The following is a 23,785-nucleotide window of genomic DNA, read 5'->3' as shown; positions in this document are numbered from 1 at the left end:
TCAAGGGTACAGAAAACTTAGCTTGAAACAATTTCCAAATTTATCATTAATTTTGAATAAGTAACCCATTTTTCTTAGAGATTCGAAAATATATAATTATATGTTAATTATAAGTTCATTATTTTTATCCATCAATTAAAAACTCAACGATAACTTCTAAGAAATATAATCGGTTTACTTTTAACTGTTAACTTACTTTTTCTCGTATTAACTCAACTTAACGAATCAAAAAACAATCGCCATAACTTGTCTCGCTGAAATACAAAACACAAAAGCGTCCGTGGCTCCGTCGCTATGTACAAACGCCGTCATCGGCACACATGCCGTCGTCGTCGAGCGTACACGCGCTAGTTACGAAATACTACGAACGTCGGCAACGTCAAGGTGAACGAACGTTCCACCACTTTGACGGGCAAGACGACGACAACGACGGCGGCGACGACGACGACGACGACGACGTATTTACAATTATTATTATACGCGTTATTACTGCAGTAGGTACACGCTATATACGTACATAACTAAATATACGTGCGTATTATGTATACATGTATATAATATTAAATTATTATTATTATTATTGTTGCAAGTCCGCTGGCGAGCGATGCCGCGGCGGACAACGGTGGCGGTGGTAGTGGTGGTTGAGGCGGTGGTAGTGGTCGGCCGACGGTGGCGTGATTTTTTACTATATCGGTACCGCCGGTACCGGTTTTCTCGGTCGCTGCTTTAATAATAATAATAATAATACGCCACTACCGCAACATTCAGCACGATGATAATGTAACGCAGCCGCAACAGTCTTAACAGGTGTCCGTGGCTGAGCAGTCGCGCAGCATTACTCGCATTGTCGGATTGGCGTAAGACGACGACGACGACGACGACGATAGTAGTATAATACACGTGTGCGCAGACCGTAATTGATATTATATCGTACGACATCGTATTGCTGTGGTCCTACTGCAGCAGACGACGATCGATATAACATAATAATTAACGATACAATATTGATTGATACGAAAACATCGATATTGTGTTTGCGCCGCGCGTATAACGTCGCACGTAAAATCGTCGATCGTGTACGCCGAACACCGCGTGTGTGTGTGTGGACAGAGTTGCGTAGTGACCGGAAAATTGTTGAGCGGGTGCGCTATTTAATTTTTATTGTTGTCGTCGGGTTTCGGCGAATTTCACGGACGATTTTCCCAGTGGTGAGTGCGCCGACCGCGCAGCCCCTGAGCCAGATCGTGACGCGTGCCCATACGCACCCCCCCGCAAACGATAATATTATCATTTTCTGAAGTCGCCCGCCGATCGAAACATGATCGAAGCCGCTTCGGCAGACTGTTGCGTTTTCGCCAAGGAGTCTTTGTCCGTGGACGGGTACATGGTGTCTCCGTCGGTAGTGCACCAGAGGACCAACAGCCACTTAAAGGTCAGTATTATACGTATAAATAGGGACTATATTGCTGCAATATCTATTACTGTAGCTTTTACACGGCGTATATTATAACATAATATACTACCTTTCACGTGCCAGGGGGGGTGCACCGAAGGGGGTGAACTCCGGGTCTGGACCCATCGCCCTCGAAGTGTGCGTAAAATATCGAATCAATCAAAAATTTGATTTTGTTCTACGATTTACATTTTTCTGTTGATAAGGGATAGTTGTTAATTGAATGTGATGATTTCTATAGCAACGGTTGGCACTTATACGAGTATATTTGTCTGATTTTGGACTCTACAGCGTTGGTTGATTTTTGCACTACAATAGTATAATACTATAATGCATAAAATATATTTTAAGTATATTTTTATAATTATTAGTTTATTACGTCAATGGCGAAGTTATAGTTTCTGGATCCTCTCTCCACGAAAATTTCTGGTCGCGTTATTATATAATATTTATATATCATAATCACCAGCAACAGCCGTTGTTATATGAATACGTTCTTATTTTTTTTCGAATCTAATGGTTTCCATCGGGTTGGGCGAGTCTGGACTGTGTTATTTTCGACGCATGCAATATGACATTTAGATAAAGCTATTTCAATTGTTTGTACTTATATATAAAAAATAAAAACAAATTCCACTCATCTTAACAATTCAATATAATTACAGAAAAGCAACTAATTAAATTAAATAGTAAAAGGTAAACACGTGTGAAGAATTCATTATGAATGTTCTAAAAATTGGAAATTCATTTGCAATTCAATTTATCAAATTTGGGGCATCCGGATGGATGCAGTTTGTTTAAACTTAAACCTTTGTTTTCATTTTTAAAACTTTGTATGAGGCGTAGATAGAATTTAAATTTTCGGATTCAAAACTATAATCAGAATTTGTACCATCACGAATTAGCACGACACCAGTCCGGCATCAGCATATTATGTAAATAGTAAATACACAAAGTATAGATTAGGCGAACATGGATTTAAAATTTAAATTAAACCGTGGTTAAAACCTACTAACCTAACCTCAAGAAAACATCGACTGCAGTCATATTATACTTGTACACTTATATTCACATAAAAAAAAAATATTAAAGCGCGTGAGTGATTTCAATTTAAGTATCGGGCTGCAGGTAACTTAAACGCTAGGTATAAGAGTGCAAGCGCTCGATATAAGTATATATATAATATATATATATATTGACAATTTGTTAACTATTAATTAATTACCTTATGGCAGCTGCAAGAAGGCAATAGGCATATTGTTTCTACTTTCTGTATTATTCTTTTGGTTAGTATTATTCGTGCGTTGAAAGTAAAACTTAATATTTGATTGAAATAGGTATTCCATGACACACAATTGTATAGGGAACGTATATATTTACGATCGACATGCTCGTTATTACTTATATTATAATAGGTATGCACAAATATTGTGTACAAAATTATATAGATGATCTAGTGATAAACAACTCAATTCTTATATTAGAGCAAGCATCAGTAATGATTGTGTTTTATATTTTTATCGCATATATCGCAATGGTTATTTCATAAACAAACTTTAAAGGTACAGTTTAATTTTTGGTCTAAAAATATAGAACCTTTTAATTTTTTTAGATGCTGTATTTTTTTCGTTATAACATTAAAATAGTAAATAAGTTTATTGTAAAATAATTCATAAATATGTTTAATGTAACTATTTTGACGAAATAAATATTATACTAGCAAAGGTTTACCTAACCAATAAAGGGATTAAATATGTACATTTTTTTGGCTTAAAACGTTGACATTCATCATATAGAAGCACTTTTTTAGCATTTCTTCAGCACATCGTATTCACAGAGCGTACGTACCCGCAGGCTCAATATTCATCTGCGAGGTCGAACATACATTACACATATATAATATTGATTGGACATGGCATGTGCGTCCTCGGGTCTTATAATACTCTCGAATATTAAACCATATTTATCAGACTACGACGAGCATACCTACAACGGTAGAGCATGCATTATTATTATCATATAAATACGCCTACTTATGTATAATACAAATTATATTATGATCGATTGCAGTGGTCCACTGGGATAGACAAATAATAACATAATTTATATTATACGAATTAATATAATATGTACTGCGCGAAGGCCGATTTCGTTCTAATTATTGGTGAAATGAGGTAAATTATTATATTCGACTCGGAATTTAAGAAGAAAGGTTAAATAAAAATAAAAATCGGTAGCTCAATATTTCAGCATGAATAAATTTGACCAATTTTCCACGGTATCGAGGAGAGTGGGTGAAAATTCAAGAACTTCTCACAAAATTGCGCCAAATACGCTTTGTCCTCTATGACCACTGAACAGTGTATATATATGCCTAAATATATATATCATATATGTATATAAACTGCATTATTTCGACGTAATAATATATAAATTATAATTGTGTAAACTGCATATTTTAACGACGTATTTATGTATATGAAATAAAATTAATGCAAATATCGTAATCCTGCAGTTCTTGTGTGTACGAACACAAATATAATTTGTTTACTATTAGGTATCGTATATTGTACATAGTATACTATAGTGTATATATATACTGCTATTATAATATGGTCCCGGGTCCGTCGCATATTATATACGTAGGTACCTACAAATGTATAAAATAATCAAAACTGATTAAACAAACGCCGTTATCATATTTATATACGAACCCTGTAGGATTATATATTAACGTGCCACGATAATTATATATACTAAGCATCAATTTGTACTCATGTGAATATATCACATATTTTTAATTTACCTGTTTATAAAGAACAGGTACACGCTATAAAAATACTTCATCATTTATTATAATTATTATTATTCTGTACGATACGAAATATACACGTACTCTTATTATATTATGATTACGATATAATATATTATATAGGCGGGGTACGAGTTCTATACATGTACCTATATGTCCTATATTTATATATATATAATACCTGTGTATTGCTTCTATATTTTGTGTTGGTGCTGATTGCTTTCAAAATGTCCAATAGATGGGTATGTTGTAAATTGTTTCACAAATGTAACAATTATAATTGTCTTTAAACAGTTTAAACAACTACACGTGCCATAATTATTATTACATCATTTGATTTATGTTTTTTTTCTTTGTGAAATCTATTAAGGCCTAAGGGTTATATTTTAGACATATATTTATTATTTCAAAGATTTGTCCTGAATTATTATGCTCTTTTCTCTTCCCCTAACTTAACCTAGTTCGCTCCAATGGTTAATTATGTCATTGGGAAATGTAACACGTCGAATGAGCGATGAGTGAATGACCTATTAAAAATGAGAAACAAAAAATTATGTAAATCGTCGAGGATCAGAAATATAAATTATACAATTTCCCAGTAGAACCAAAAGAGAATAATATGATTCAAGAATTATACGTATACGTATATTATATAATATATACATAAACTTTTCGACTATAGTATAATAATTTATTTGTATCGTATGTACACCACTGGACACTGGTCTCTATATAGCTATATACATGAAACATGTACAAGTACATACGCATTTTAATTTAATGTCTACTGCTGCATTATGATAATATAATAGGTCTAGGTTAAAAGTACGAGCGATTTTTGACAGCTGATACCTAACTACCTAATCGATATGTGAAGTATACAACATGATATAATATATTTCGCATACAAACCACAGCTGAAGGATCGTGAAGTCCATGTATACCATTTTGATAATTTAGAGGCCTTGACCTTGAGGTCCTTGAAATTCCCCTATTATGAAATATTTAAAAAAAAAAATTATTGCCAACAGTAGAACATGATATCGATGTTTTCGAGAAAAAAATATATTTATTTAATTTAAAATCTATTATATTATTTGAAATCGAATAGATATTCATTTTTTTCGTAATACCACAACGTATAGTATTTTCAAGTCTATTCGAAATTTTGATGTACTCACAGCTAGTGCTTGAATTTAGATTCTTCGCAGAAAATGCAAGGGTGTAAAAAATATTTTTTTTTTTATATAAATCGTCGTACCTCATCTTATTTTTCTAAAAATAGTCTTATAGGTGAACTATATAATTAATTATGGATAGTCCAGACCATGTACTAGGTTATAAGTACGCCAATTCGTATTAAATTTTCGTACACGGTTTATTGATATTATTTTAGTTCAATAGCACATATAATTATTATAGTACACCGGTCATGTTGTGTTGTAGTTATTGGAAAATATTGAAGACGGTTTGGAGAGTCATCTTTTGAAAAATTACATATATTTTAAATGCTAGGAGACTAGATAAATCAGTGGAACCAATATTGGTGAAATGTTTTAGTGTATTTTACTTGTTTTAGATACAACATAAACATAATATAATGTACCGTAAAAATTACTAGAAAATTTTTTTCAGTAGATCCGTGCACATGGCGCGACATTTACAATTCGTATGTATATAAATGTGGTATAAGTAGAGTCGGTAGAAGAGACACCTATATTTTGTACACATATTTATATAAAGGTATATATTATAGTATACCGTATACCATTTCAACAGTCGTTGGAAATAATACAACAGTTCGTAACTATATATACAATAATATATTAATATTATGTACTGCATATGAGTCGTTGCGTATACATCGATATAACATAATGTATATCCAACAACAGATTGTCTCTTGTACGGTACATAAATATAACAATAGTATTGTAAATTAAAAGTACAACTATATATAGTCTATATACCTAAATTGTAAATTGCATTGACTATGAATATTGAGAGTAGGTATTATGTTCTGGCAGCGTTGAAAATCACGTATAGTTGACATTAAATTAGATTTTGTCTGGTGAACGCACTTAATAGTTATATATGCTTTCTAAACGAAAAGTGATTCACATTTACGCAGGATTCGACCGCGATTATATTACACAGAGGACCGCATTGTTTGTGACGCTTTTGCGTTATATTCATATGTTGTAGTTATATGTTTTTTTGACAGGTATCCGTACACATTTTAAATAAAGTTCGGCTGTGGATAGAGTATGTGTAGATGGAGACAGCTGCAGACGACTTCTGCAGTAGACTGGTTTGGTCACCAATCCTGCAAAAGCATATCATTACGTTGAATGTACGTCAGTTATAGTTAAATATTTCATATGCTCTCAAGCCAAATACTATATTTAAATATTACCGTTAAATATACGTTCAAATGGCGATTTTCGAACGTGTCACACGATAACCTCTACACGGCATCAAAAATTGAATATACGAGTTACCTATATATCATAAGAATGATTACAAATAACATAAATGCCATACAAATGTATACGCAATTGTACAAAAATGTATTTTGCGTATTATTGCTTGTAATTATAATTTTTGTAAGTTGTTGTAATAACTATCTAAACGTTTTGTGGTCAAATTGAATGTTTATGTGATTATTGCAGTTATATAATAATATTATATAATATTATTATTGAATACATAGTTTCATTAATAAACATAATTTTGTTAATCTATTTGAATATTCCAAGTTTTCTAAGTTTGATTGAATGCAGAATTTTATATTTTATGTAATTGGTACTATTTAAACTTCTGATGAAGAAATAAAAAATATACGGTTCGATCACAAAAGCAAACAGCTTATGTGTAGAGTCAAGAATCGGATGTGTAATTTGAGTTTCTTTTTAGGCGAGGACAATGAAACCCCAAAAAATTCAATGGTTGATGTTGTATTTCTTCAACATTTAAATCACTGTGGTGTAATGGAGTCTATAAAAAAATTGTAAAGTGATTAGGTAACTACATAGAACATTGTTATTTTCATATAACATATACATGCTGTTTATAATTTCATTTATTGTGATTTTTTGATATAACTATACTAGTACTGCGTTTGAAATGTATCCAAGTAGTAGCTCGTATATTAATAATTTTACTTTCAATACATTTATTCCGTTTGTTATTTGTTTAATAAATTATTGATTTTTTGTAGTTTACATAGATACGCTTCGAGAACACAACGAGCGTTTGTCTGTACACCACGCATATCTATATACAGGTTATTTACCAAGCAAGCATTATTATTTCTTTATTAATGTAGTTATTTAAAATATGTTTTTTGAAATTTTTAAATATGCTCACTTTTTTAAATTTTTTAGATCCTTCTGTTCTGCTTAATAATTAACAAGTAAAAAGAGAAATTATCATAAAACTAAAATTTATATCACTATATAACCGCACTTCTTAAGTAATATGAAATAATCTCAAGAATTTTGAAAACATGATTGTCTTTGAGTTTATTTAAAAATTTCATACATCAGAATTTTATTAAATTAAAAAATGAGGATGAGCATGTTGTTGAATCACTCTGTATATTATAAATATTATATTATGTATGCGGTTATAGTATGTATACATATAATAGATTAAAATATCTATACACTCTATAGTATAAGGTACATTATACACGCGTTAAGGAATTGTTCGATAACCTCCGATCTATTGTTCTACGTCAAAATATGTCTATTGTTGTTATTATTATAATAAAAAAAGATAAACAGGACGACGGCGTCCGGTATTTTCGAAATGTTTTTTGTCTGTTTTGAGGTAATAAAATACGAACGGTGTACAAAGACTGCGGGATGATGTATATTTTTCAAATTAATTACAAATAATTTGGAACACAAAATATATGTACATCATATTCGCAATCAACAAGTATTATGGTATATATACGAATTATTAATAAACTAAATAACGTTGTTTTGCAAAACTCCATAAATCATTTTCATTGCAAGAACGGGCGATCGATGAATCGAAACTTAACACGTGTATAAATTATAATTTGGTGTATAAATTTACATCATGATTGATTTTAAAGACTTTGGCGCCACAAAGATAATATATCATTTACGATCGAGCCACAACTTAGGTATTGTATTATATTTACTGTGAGTGTATAAGAATAATTAATACTATTATAATATAATAGTAGCTGTCCTCGTGTACATCGGCGCCTGTATAAAATACATCCGTGTTCAATTTTGATGTCTAATGCTAACATTCAGCGTAACGCCAGTGGATAAATGATATTTTTGGTTTTCCTGATTTGGTGTATGGATGATATTTCCGATATATCAAGTTTACATAGCTGGAACGCCCGACGTTATCGTGCATATTTTTTTAGACCACTTGAAAGCGGCATTTTTTTAAAGTATTCTTCAAAGTTTCGATCGATTTTCTAATATTTCTTAGTAAACTATTTTTTTCGTTTTTATGACCAGAGACATAAATATATAAATTGTTTTCTGAGCTTACACTACGAAAGCAAAAGACATAGCAGTTATCTTCGTACACTTCGTTGCCCATTAAAATTACGCCTCTTATAAAGTTCAAACTTTGTTCAATTCATTATTTATACTCGCCGTTCACAGACGACACGGCGTTCCTTTTATACTATCTTTATCACTACAATTTCATATGATACAGTAATATAACATGACATAATTGAAATAATAATTTATATAAACTTATGATTTCACTGTAAGTATCCACTAAAAACCGTGTGGAAAAATATTTGCTCGTTTCATTTTCGCATAATATCGTAAATACGTAGTATTTAAACAGGATGGCGATTACCTGCAGTATCACGACACAATTTAAACGGGTTTTTAATATTTTTTTACGGACAAAAGACAAAACATTAGGTATATTATGTAATATAATACATTTTAATTTTTTTTTTTTTACGTTTAATGTATAAGACATCTTTACAATCTTTATAATAGAATACAATAAGTATACGCGATAACTGATGAGGAATGTTATTAGTGTAATCGGGTCAGGAAAGGAGAGAGGAATTCGTCTAATGATGTCTGTGTCTCTAATGAAGAACGATGATTAAAAAACTTAAAATGTTGATAATTTTATTCGTATAAAAATAAACAAAAATGTTGTGATTTTCGCTCACTAACTCATTTCCGCACTGTTTGAATTCTCGAGCGCGTAATTTTTAATTGCGCAATATCCGTAATTAATAATTATACATTCTTTAAGTCTGCAACGCGGTACATTATTTGAATTTATTTAATATTATAATTTATAGGTTTAGCATATATTTATTTATTATCTATAATTTCTTGTATTCAATATACAATGCTATTAAAGTATATACTTACAACGAAGAGACTTGTTGACATAAAACAGATTACAATTTGCTAATGAATAAGATCGCGAAGGAAGTTCCTTGATATAGAGCTACCTACCCGAGTTGAATTATAATTACAGAATAACACGCAGCATTATAATGAATATCATGTAAACAACTACTAAATATTCCAGTATTATCTACCATACTTTCGACTTGATATAGTCTTTCCGGAATATTTATAGTAGCAGGAAATGTTTTGGAGGTCAATTTTATAAGTTGTATGCGTACGAAATATTTAAATATTTGAGGTGTTATTTGGTGAAAAAAGTGCACTTAATAAATTATATTTCGCGGTTCACAATTCGATACCTAATATATACCGGAGATTGTAAATTTGAATAATAAGTTTTTGAATAATTTAACATTAATAAGTTTTAAATACAAAAGTATTTTGAATTTTGATTTATGACCTATACTTGCAATAGGAACTGAAGCATTATATTACATGATCAAACTAGTGAAAAAAAAATTGACATATCTACCTACACTTGCAGTTATACATTTAATTCCTATAATATTAACTCATTTACATGATATCTAAAATCACAAGAATATTGAAAACATGTTTAGTGTATGATATATTGAGAGTGCTGGGCGTTACTTGATAAAAATAAATACGATTTACCGATAATCAATAAAACGAAAATATCTGAAATTAAAAACTATTGCCGTACACTATTTTGTGATGAAACTAAAAAATATATACTTATAAACTCAATATAAACAATAATGTTATTAAATGTAATTTAAGAGGACGCTACACCTGCATATGTTGTCTCAGTCTTACAAATATATATTATGGAAAATTTGCGTTTAGTAAAACCAATTTTGTGTCGTTAGCTTTAATATTTGCGTGAACTGACCTATTGGCTATTATCAAAGTAAAAATTAAGAACAAAATCTGTATTTAAATGTTGGTTTTTTTCAATAATTTAATTTTTAAGCTAGTTATGAGTATTTTTAATTTGTAATACTTACAACACTCATATTATCTTGCTTTAAAGTTTGAAAGATCGAATAAAGCAAACTTAAGTACATATAATGTTCTTACTTTTAACTTTGATAATAGGTCAATTATTCATTCTAATATTAAAGCTAACTACATACAATCAGGTTTTCTAAACGCAAATTTGTACTGTTGTATGTTTGCAAGACAAAGATGATACATGCAGATTGGAGGTATAGCGTATAACTACAATAATGATTTGTTTTAACTATTAGGTATACCCGTGTAAACAGGTAAAAAAAAGTTTACGTGTCATATTTCATAATAATCAATTAATTACAATTTTAAAAACAATAATTTCATTAAATTTTTAATTTTATTGTATGAAAAAAACTAAAATATTCGATATAAATTATAAATGTATGGAACAACCGTTCAATCTAAATTTAGTCGTATAATTATAATTTATTACGTTTATTTTTTCGATTTGCAGTAAAAACATACCAATCCCAATAGAATGATGTATTTAATTTTGGAGAATTGTAAATAGTATCATTAAAATTATTAAGAAATATATCATATAGACGTATAGTCATACATACATATATACATAATAGATCATCCTCTTAAATTATTATTCTACTAATATTTTTTTTATTAATTTGTATGTACTTATTGCTTAATATTGCCATTTGAATAATATGCCTATTACTTAAAATACTACGTGTATTTTGGAACAAGGTATATATTATGTATGTTTACATATAGACACATATAGTAGGTATGTGGGTACTAGGTAGTAGGTACCTTGTTCCAAAATATTTCATAAGCTATTCAGTACTCAACATCTGAAAAAATAATCCTGCATATAGCTTTCAATGTCGATCGTGTATTGAATACATATTGGAAAATTTCGAATGCAAACTCAGTGTTTTGCGTAATACCGGTCTTCTGCAGTACGTGACGCTCGTCAAAACAAACACCTAAATATTAACAAATCGAAATTTAAAATAAAAATTAATGATGACCACGAAAAAAAAACACACGTAGTTGAAAAATTTGTGATTCTATAATATTAGTAATATTCACAAGTCACAAAGATAACATGGTGATAATTGTTGGTTTGATTGTAGTCGAGTCGTTTATTTAATGATTTTTGTCCATTGCCCCAAGTGTGATATTATAGTTCAATACTGCTTTATGGAGGGGGGGGTTAAATATTAAAACATGCATGTTCAAATGTCATGAACTGTCTGTATATTAATAATGCCTAACCATAGGCGAGAATGCGAGATCTTGGACTTGGACGGTCTGAATTTTTCAGACTATGCAATAATATCAGATTGCTACACTGTCGTATTTGAAGGTTAGGTTAGGTACAACATCTTTTATTTTAAATTGATTTAAGTATACCCCAATCTGTATTTTATACATATTACACATATATTGTACATTTGTATCTATAAATGTATTTTGAACAATTTACTATAGAAAATAATGAAGTACCGGTTGTGCTATTTTGAAGAAATGTAGAAATTGTGTATAATTATGCAAGTATAATGTAGCGATTGGTTTTATATACATACGATACTTTCTATGTGTACAGCTAATAAAGCTAGTAACCAATAATTTTTATTGCAGCTACAATTTTACGAAATTTCGCCAATGATGTTAAAACATTTATAGTTGTAATTTGTCTGTAATATCCATTTATTAATCCATCATTTAACATTCTAATATAGTTATATTCAGTCTTTACTCAGCAGCTGATTTTTTAGCATAACAATGTTCAGGTTAAGTTCAGTCGTGTTTTTTTACGAGATTAAAAATTATTTTTTTATTTTTTCAGAGATATTCTTAATAAATAAATAAAGATAAAAAAATTAAAATAACCACACAAAAGGTAGTGCTATCACTGGGTAGCTATTTCCTTCCGCTTTTTATGTAAATAATTTTGTAGCAAATAGTCTTATTGTACATTTCTTTGTACATTTAAAAAAAAAAAAGAAAATTAATTTGGTAGTACGACTGTTTCGTAGGATTGGAAGGTCAATCGCTGACCGCTGCAGTGTATATAATATAAATCTAAAACTATCCAAATTTATGGTTTTCCGCGTATACTGCACGTTTCGTATATGTACAAAAGAAACAAACGAAGAAGATAGAATTTTTTTTTCGTAGTTTTGAAAACGCTTTCCGTCTGCTTATCTAAACATTGTAAACATCACTTGTATGCGTATATTATGATATATTTTATAGTGCACATCGCCGCACAGACATAACAAACGCACGTCAATAATAACATTGCATGTGAACGCTAACAGAAAGATGTTATTTAGAGATGATGTCGCAATAGATATTGCAGTGGATATAAGAAATTTAATACTTATGAGAGATGGCGATAAAACAAAATCGCAGACACTATTAGGTATTCGTTCCAGTCGAGGATTCTATCGACAACGACGCATCGTGTATTTTTGTTATAACGATATCATATATGATGTTATGACGTCTTTTCCCGGCTGTCCGCCTTGGGTTAGGTTACGACGCACTACACCGAGCCGAAGACGGATAGACAACTGTACGGCGTGATAATTATTATTTTATCATTATACGACTTTGAGTTATTTTTATTACGGACTGTTGAACAAACTAAACACTACGCGAAGCCAGATGTATATATATATATATATACATTACATCGACAGAAGTAACGAATTTGCAAAATTATACCTGTACTTGAATACCTACAATAAGTTATTATTATACAGATATATATACTTTACAGGTGATTCGGTGGGATACTCTTGTGCATTGTGTATACAGTGGTGCTATAGTGAATAAATATAAATTCGTATGTTAGGTAACATATATAGGGAACTTGATTGTTTTTGTTTAAATCGCATATTAATCAAGACGCGATTTATATATTATTATATTTAATTTATAATTTATTTTACATTTAAATGTAAACCAATGTATAATAAAATAAGTATAATGTAATAGAAGTAAATTATTCGAAAGATCGTTAAAAGACACTTCATCATTTATTAACGCTGTAGAGAATAGGTAATATATTAATATTATTTTAGACTTTTAGAGTAGTTTCTGGTTTTATTTTTTTTTCAAAATTCAATAGATTTTTTTTAAATAATACTAAATGTTTATCTGTTGAATGTTATTATACTTGCGATGCAATTTTTTTCACAATATTTACTAGTTTAGAGTTCCATTTATCCATTATAATATATACCTATACGGCTATACCTGCGTAATAACTAATAATTAGTAATTACTATGTTAGTTACTCGCGTATTTCTCACGTACTGCGCAACTTATAATAATACACTATAAGTTATAACTTATAATACGTCTCTCTGAACAGTTGTGTATTGTAGTTATTTTCTATTAAAAATGTTTAGGTACTCTTGTTTCCTCTTAAACGATATAATATGATATTTTACTCGATATTCAAACAGCTAGTGTATCTAATAAGCGGTTGTAACTGCAGTCATAACATTCATACTTAAAATAATAAATTATATATACGTTTGTGAATACATATAATATAATGTATACAATTTTTCATACCAATAAAATCGATTTAAAAGTAAAACCTAAACCGTTGAAGAACGATGTGACCGTCCATCCGCCAATTTTGAAAAATGTTTCCGCTAGTATAATGACACGCATAATATTATCGTCTGGTCTCTGGTCTCAGGCGGTATAAATATTCATAATAGAATATTACCAGGTGTCTAAAGACTTCTATGGGTTGGTTTTGTCGTTTTGTGTACAAAAGCTGCGAGCCAGGTGGATCCAAAATTTTCCTAAATTCAAGCCGGACTATAAGCTGAATTGCAGAACCTTTTATTCAAATTTGGGTCACATTTCTAAGAAAAATTGGAAATTTTATTAGAGGACTTAGCTTTTTTTTAATGATATATACATATTAAATCACGTTTTCAGACCGGGATAGGTTTTGGTTAAAAATGTTTACATCGGTAAATTTATTTATGAACTTAACCGTTAAGGGTTTACTCAATTAAACTTTTGCCCAGGACAGGTAAAAATATTTAAATAAAAACAGAGCTATTCAGGATGGGTTTACTCACTACAAATTGTTTCCAAGCTTGACCTGTTCCAGGATGTCAAAAAATAAAAATTCATGAACCGGACCCGGCTAAAAATGTGCAAATGCAAACGTCTAATAATTGTAGGTATCTATTTTAAGGTATAGGCGCAGCTTAGTAGACGTATAAATACGAAGTGTACATGCATTATCATATTATAGTTGAACATATTCGCGAAAAATTCAATTAACGAGTTTGCGTGATACTATGCGTGCGACCTTATGGCGGACGACGTAGTTACAATACGATATATTATAACAATAACAACATTAGGAGTACATATTATTATATATTATACACACGGAAATGACCGGAGAATTTTAAACACCTTGTGCCATTTCGACGTGCTCGCGCCATACAAATAAGCAGCGTACGAATAATGCGAAACACAAACACTGCTGCTGACACATTGTCTTTGACTATGACGATTGTGAGATTATCACTTTTGTCAAGTTCAAGTGTTATTAAGCATGCATTTTTTTTAAAACGTAACGCCAAAGTGCTAAAAATTCACACGAGATAATTATTTCCTTGTCTGCTAATTTGGTGATGAGCAGCGCGCCTCTTCGACATGTCCGCGATGATACATTCACTGTATATGTGCATAAATCTCAACATTTTAAAATAATGCGGTCCTTAATATTATACCTACTTGGAAATTCCAAAAAATAGAATCATAATTCCATGTAGCCAACTGCAAAGAGACACTATATTGTTTTCAGACATCTCATATCAATAATATGAAATAAACTTTAGTTTAAATATACCTAAACGTATTAAATAATAAAATATATTATAATTTTAAATTGTGACCAATAATATTGTTAAGAAATCATATAAAGTATTTAATATTTTTAACATATAATTAAAAGTTGTATCAACTTTTATTGTTTTGCTTATACATTATTAATACACATAATATCTAAGCTAAAAACAAAACTCACTTTCAATTATATATAATTTTCCGATAAAATAATTACAGCAATTATCGCGTTTTCTTAAACTCGAATTGGATATTTTTTACGTAGATAATATTATGACATTGCACCTATACATAATATAAACCTAATATATCTATAGCTTTTGCCTGTTTCTTATAGTCTTGTGTATTTGTATACTAATTTATAATTGGATTTTTAAGTCATAGAAAAAAAATTCTTCCTCATACGATCAAACATCGTGTACGTTACAGTGTTATTGTGTCGTAGCTATCGTAATTATTTATCGATCGCTCATCTGAACAGTATGATAATAGTATAAACAATAAACATTAATATTATTGTTATTTATTTTTTTTTTTTAATCACATTTCAATTCAAAAGAAGTTCACCAATGTAATATTATTTAGATAACGTCATATTATTATAAAGTTTATATGGCTTAATTATAATAATATGAGAATAATAATGATATTATATAATATGGTATCTCTAAAATATATTTTTTACGCTTATTTTTTTACATAGGCAAGTACAATTCATTAAAAAACACTAAGTTTTAAAAAAATATATAAAAAAAATAATATATTTTTTTTTTTACAGTAAGTGTCTACTTATTTATTTATTTATTTACCAGATATAATAATGGACCAAATTAATTCCAATTATAAAGGAAAAAAAAATTTTACGTTGATTGTAAATTACAATTTTATTATAATAATAATATTATTATTATTATATATTTTGTAAGGCAACATAAAATATTCGATTTAATAGTTATGAAATGTCTAAAGAGGTACCAATAAAAAATTATTTGCGTACAATTTGAATAGGTATATCATATTATTATATCGAATTATAAATTAAAACAACTATATTGTATTGAATATTATTGAAATTAAAGAAATATTCAGTGTACGCGTTTTAAACATATTAAAATCTAATTAATGATACGTTCAAATTTTAAATAACTTATTAACATAATAAAAATTACATACTAACATATTAGTTTCATCGATTATTCACATGAATATTTAGTACTGTTAATAACAGTCTGTTATACTTATACGTTGTATACAATATACATATAGACTTATTATACTTACATAATATTATAATATTAACAACTTATTATTTATGATAAAAATTAATAAAAACACATATATAAAATTACATTATATCGCTGTACGAAAATAAAAAATAAATCTTTGTTTATTCTGTTATTACCTATAACTATATTGTAAATTGTTAATAATGTGCACATATGTGTTTAAGATTTTTTGTAACTATCCACATTTAAATGATTACATGAGTTAATATGAAAATATATTATATTACTTATAAAAAACCTTTAATAACTATATGTATTTTTTTTTTAGGACCATAAAGAATTCCTAAAGAAATCAAAAGATTCGTTGTTGTCAAGAAGTGCAAAAGAATTATCGCTACTGCAATTCCATGAAGTTGAACCACATTTACAATCCAATCCATACATTACATCCGGCTATAGAGCTAGTCTGTCGACAAAAATGTGCATAGAAAGGTATGATAATAAAATATTCCTTATGTATTTTTTTATATCAGCAAATGACAGCAAAACATGTTTACTTCTAGATAATATAAATGATATGTGTAATTACATAAACAGATTATATTGTGTACAATAATATTGAAATAAAAATGTATAGTTAATTTAAAGATTTTTTTATAGCGTCATTTAATTGAATTACCTTGTAATTTAATATAAAAACGTACTTAAATTTATGAATAATAGAATTAATAGTTAAAAATTAAGGTTTACAAATGGTTATCCTAAATTATTGTATTTAACATAATTGTATTAAAAAGTTATTGTTCAAATTTGATTCAAACGATAAGTTTATCGACATTTTTATACAAAATTCATCCCAAAAATGAACCATATTTATATTTATTATTTCATAGTATAAAATATAAATTATGTATTTTAAAAGTCATGTTATTACTTATTAGTCAGTTTATTTAAAATAGAAGCTTATTACAGTGCAATAAAATAATTTAAAAAAACATTTTTCCATCCTTGGACTTAAGGACTTACAAATGTGTGAACATTCAATAGGATTTTAGTTAAAATAATCAAGAGAAAAATACTAATACAATTCACCAAATTTTTTCAACAAATATATTTTAATGTATGGTATATTATTATTATTATTATATAATATATACATATATTTGATTGGAATAAAATCTAACCTTCAATGTAATTTTTGACAATGTGCAGATCATTGAAATTGTCAATAAAAAAATGTCAATGACCTTCGTAAACTTGTGTCATTTTTAATGTCGATGCTTCTTAAGCTACGAATTCAGAATTATACGGTTATTAATTTGGTAGTAATCATAAAAATGCGAAAAAAAAATCCGATTAGCTGTTTAACTGTTACAGAAAAAACATAGTCATCCATACTAAAATAAAACATATTGTTATAAAAGTTATAATAATGCATAACGTACGCACAAGGATAGATTTGAAAATGTAATATCGATTTAATTTATATTTTACTATTTACATTGATAATTTAAAAAAAAATGATGACTAATTGGTAGTTTGTTACTTTTTTGTTTTAGCGCTTTTTGGATGACCAACGAAACCATAAATATTTGGTCACATGTTTTTGGCTGGATGCTGTTTTTCGGTTTAACAATTTATGACTTGTTATTGTTAAATATTCACGCTTCGCCGTTTGATAAGCTTGTTGTGGGTCTACTACTTGGATGTTTTCAGGTATTTACAACCAGAGTAGAATATTATTTTAAATAAAATGCTATTTCAATAATCATTATTAAATATTATTTAAATATATTATTCAATTTTATTGAATGAATTCTTTAAATTGTTATTTTAATAAAATTCAACATCATTTTTCGAATAAAAAATTATTTCGTACTTATTGGTTATCTCTAATAATTACTTCTCATAATACCCATAAGGCCATAAGGCCATAACAACATATTGATTATTTCAAACTACCTACCGATAACTATTACAGGTAATCTCACTACCAATTATTGATTATCAATTATAAAAAATAAAGGTATGTTTTCGATTTAAACTGTCTGAGCGAGCGTATCTGTGTATCGAGTAAATGATCCATAAGGTCTCAAGGTGTAGATGAAATAATTGGTTTTTACCCTGTGATCAACCTGAGGTGGTTTTCATATTAAATCAAGAGAAGATGCTTTCGAAATATATCAAATTTGATTTTTATTAAATTAATAATTGTTATTAGTATATCGGTTTATTATAATATCATATTTAATTATTATTCAAGTGTAATTTGTAATAAACGTTTTACTATCTCGAATACTTTTTGTTTCTTAGGCAATCTACTTATTTTATTAGATTGTCGAGGAAACAAAAATGAGTTTGGATATTAAAGGAAGTATTGGACGGTATTCGAGATAATGAAATTACAAGTATTTATCAACAATTCCTTAAATAATTTTCAGATATTTTATAAAATTTAATATATTATACAAAAATAGTTTTGAGTAATTTGTATTCTGATAATTGTAAAAAATGTATTCAAAATATATACATATATTTGAATAGTTATCTAAACTACCCAACTCTGTTCTCAACTAAATATCTAATAAACTTATATTTATTTATTAGTATAATTGGTATCTATGAGTTAGATATGGTATGATTATTGAATTCCTTCAAATTTTTCAATTTTTAAATATTTATAACATGATGTAAATCGCAAACATTTTAAATCTTAACTTAGTTATTTCTCTGTATAGGTACTATACGCTATAGTCTATAACAATAGGGCTTAAACTTAAGTATGCAAATACTAGCAGTATTCTTATAGATTACAACTAACTAACTTTGACAAGTCTATAATCAATTTTATCAAAATTAACTGACTTTTATACTAAATATTTACATGTAAATATTTTTGTATAATTATAATTCTCTATTTTCCACAAAGATTTAAAAACTAAATTAATACATTTCCATATGTTTTGTTGATCTTACAATCTTTACTACATTGTATTATAAGGTGAAATCCTCCATGGTTATTACTTATTATATAATGTATTTTAGTATTTTATATATAGAATATAGATGATACACTTGGAATGCCTTGCACATGCACTTCATTTTAATGGACAGACTATAATAGCTGTATTATATTATAATAGTATAATACACTATAATAGTATATAATCCTTATAATTCTCAACTTTTAATTTACTATTTTAATATTTTTAAATCTCTTTTAAAGTCGTACGTACTCAGTATACGTATAATTTAATTTAATTATCTCCGATTTTAAAGATCATAGTTTTAATAGTATTATTTTATTATCATCGTTTGTACCACACGTGTTTTACTTAAATATCATTTACTCATGTAATTTTTTATCGTATTTTTAGATTAGCATGGCATCATCAACTATGTACCATACGTTTTCATGCAAATCCGAGAAACATTTCAACTGTTTTTTATCTTTTGACTTGTTCGGCATTGCATTAAGCTTGTTGGGTATCTACTTATCAGGAATTTATTACGCTTTTTGGTGTCATCCCGTAAGTGAATATTTTTATTTCAATATTCGTACTATGCATTTAAATTTATATAATATAAATATATTTTGGTGAATTCTTTAAATAAATTTATTAATACTTAATGTGATATATCATGTATTTTTCAGGTACATCGAATGTTTTACTTGTCTACAGTGTTCTTTATATTTGTATCTGTCATGGCATTACAAATACCAAAGTTGAAAGCAAGTGATAATTTGAAAATGATCTCATTTGTGTGCTGGGCAGCATACGGAGTGATACCGACGTGTCACTGGGTTGTCATCATGGGTGGATGGGAAAATCCAATAGTGGCCGTAAGTATTACTATAATATACTGTCAATAATAATAATAATAATAATAATTCAAAATTAAATAATTACACTAAGAATACTAATAAAAACAGATGTCCAAGGTTATTTTTTTTAATACTGACTATATATTTATACAAATATTTTATTACATTTTTGTTCAAAATAATATTATAACTAAAAGTACATTAATATTGCTTATTTATTTTAAAAACGTTTAGGTTATATTATGTAGGTATAGGTATATTAATAAGGGGCTAAGCAGTGTTAAAACAGTTCGGCTCCTATGTAGTGATTTAAAAAGAAAAAAAAAGGAAGGTATATTAATAAGTAGTATTACGGTATTGCTACGAATGAAACGAACATACAATTGTGTCATACCTAAATAAGTTCTTAATGAATTGTATTAGTTTTTATTAATTATTGTTAAAGCATATTATGTCAAACACAATTGTCCATACAGCAATATAGTTAACGATATAAATAATTCATGAAAAAAAAATATTGAAACTCTTATTAATAATGCATTAATGTATATAGAAAAATGTAGAACACGTTCTAACACCCATATTGAAAATTTGAATAAATTTGAATTCTAATACTTAGAAATATCAAAACACATATTACATCAAGTTAAAAATTCTATTCCACATTATCATTACAGTTAAGCCCGGTTTAGGGAATATTAATTATTAAATATACCTACCTATTATGTATTAACTATTAGCAAAAAAATTCTTAACCACCTAGGTGCCTTTAATTTAAAAAAAAATTACATGTCTTTATTATCATGATTTAAAACTTAATCTATAAAAATTCATATATAAATAATTGTATTAAACATTTTAACTTACAAAAAATGTATTAATAACCATATTACTTTTGAATTTAAATAAACAAAATATTACAATATATTATATTATTATTATAAATATATTTTTATATAATAAAGATCTCGATTATAAACATATCGATGTATTATACTAGGTATATTTTATAATATTATATATTAAAACCGAAAGGACTATAGCTAAATAACTAGTGAAATTGGTGCTAGTTTTCAAAACCTATATAGACAACGCAATTAAATATTCAGGTTTTCCTGTGAATTATTATTGTTTCTAGTCTCTACATAGATACCTAATCATTTATTTCTAATGTGTTTTTAAATATATTTTAAATGAGTAGCTATAATATTCACTATTAAAAAATATAAATGTACATTTTAAACAATTAAATTAAAGTTTGGGAAAATATTTGATAAAATAAATTTTATTTTTAAATTCTGAAAAGAATTTATAAATTACCTAGAAATATAATTATTTAATTTAAAATGGAGTTATTAATAATTAGTTATTTAGTTAATACTTGTATCTATATGGACTTTCCAAATAATTCCATATTATATTATAATGTGGAAAAATTCAAATGTCATATTTATCATTAACTATTTATAAGTTATTTATATCTATTAAGTTATTATGATGCGCACACAACATTCGTAATGTTATAACTTATAACAAACTTACAAATAATAGTTTAGCTTTGTTAAAAAAAAATAATTAATCTTGTTTATTTAATTTTTCAGACATTGTTATCAAGAATTTTAAATATGTACCTAATTTCCGGATTAGCGTTTCTAATTTACGTTACTAGAATGCCAGAGCGATTTTTCAAAGGTAAATATTTTAGTATCTATTTATTTACAATATTAGTATAGGCAATTAAAACTGCAGCGAATGAACTAAGTATATTATTTCTTGTTAGTACCTATTTGTCCACTTGAAAAAATAACTAAAATTATTTGTCAGAAATACAATTATATTAACAATCATACACACACGACTATTGATAAAAATAACAACACCTATACATATCCACATATCATTATACATTATATAGTACGATAATCAGGTGTAATATAAAGGCACATTTTTTATACAGTTCAAATACTTAAACTATGTTCGTTTGATTTTGAATTGTTATCAATAAAATAATTGATTTGTATGATTTTTTTTGTTTTTTTCAGGTAAATTAGATTACATAGGATCATCACATCAGTGGTGGCATTTCCTGGTCGTGATAGCGTTATATTACTGGCATAATACTGGAATTTTGTATATCGAGTACAGAATGAACCACGGATGTGTCAACGATTTACGACTGTAATATTGATTTGCTCAAAGTGCATACTGTTATTTTATAATTAAATTATTTTTAATTTTAAGTATATTATATAGTCTGTTTGTTATTTTACGATTCACCGACGATTTTTTTGTAAAATATTTCTTATACTATAATATGAAATTCAAATTCTTGTATGTACATAAAAAATTATTTAAGTAATAAAATGGAATCGATTGAATACACAACGGCAATATTTTATTTCGCAATTTAACGCATACGCGACACAATACGTCATATACTATCCTAAGTCTCTTATTTAAAATGATACATCCTAACCATTATTATGTTACATAAATACTATGTAATATTATATAGTCCCTGGTGGATATCCCTAAAATCAGGACCTTAACAATAGGTTTGTCCAAAAAATGTATAATATGGCATATATATATATATATATATATATAAACATACATAAATGTGTATGACAAGTATTGTATACCATTATTATGTAAATTTACATTATGTGCAGATACGTAGAAAAGAAACGCAGACTTAAATTTTGATTTCACCTTTTGGTTTTTTTCTTTTTTGTTAGTCACGCTTAACACGTAGGATGTAGCACAGCGGTACCAGCTTCTATTGTACGTGCATTTAAAGTCTATAAAGAATATCGAATAACAATTCGCATAATAGTTATAAAAACACATTATCTTTTAATGAATTGCAATTTGATAAATAATGAAAACTTTTGAATAATCTTTAGAACCACTTAGCGATGTTGACAATAGTGACAACACTAGTGCTTTGTACTCATTTGCAACTCAATTTATCGGCAAAATGTATTTTAAGCTTTATGAATATATTATTATAATTTACAGTATCTATATAGTGCGGATATTTTATTTTAAATAGAAACGTTTAACGTTATTTTTTATTACATTTTTACAATAACAATACGCGTAATTGATATTTAATTTACTGTTTTTTAATTGTAGTAAAATCGTTACTTGTTTCTTTATGTATAATTATAGAATAATAAATTATAA

At 27.8% G+C, this 23,785-nt stretch overlaps 1 protein-coding gene across 1 annotated transcript; it reads left to right on the top strand.

Annotated features, from left to right (window-relative positions):
- The first annotated feature begins 793 nt into the window (after nt 1-793).
- On the top strand, nt 794-22,981 carry LOC132932226 (progestin and adipoQ receptor family member 3-like). Its single transcript, XM_060998499.1, has 7 exons — nt 794-1,432; nt 17,099-17,262; nt 18,330-18,486; nt 20,148-20,300; nt 20,426-20,614; nt 22,198-22,288; nt 22,639-22,981. The coding sequence occupies exons 1-7, from the start codon at nt 1,319-1,321 to the stop codon at nt 22,776-22,778; spliced, it is 1,008 nt and encodes a 335-aa protein (XP_060854482.1). The 5' UTR covers nt 794-1,318; the 3' UTR covers nt 22,779-22,981.
- Nucleotides 22,982-23,785: the final 804 nt, after the last annotated feature.

Source organism: Rhopalosiphum padi, chromosome 1, assembly GCF_020882245.1.
Source record: "Rhopalosiphum padi isolate XX-2018 chromosome 1, ASM2088224v1, whole genome shotgun sequence".
Classification (NCBI taxonomy): Eukaryota; Metazoa; Arthropoda; class Insecta; order Hemiptera; family Aphididae; genus Rhopalosiphum; species Rhopalosiphum padi.
Note: the sequence above shows the minus strand (reverse complement) of the source record. Positions and strands in the feature narration are given on the sequence as shown.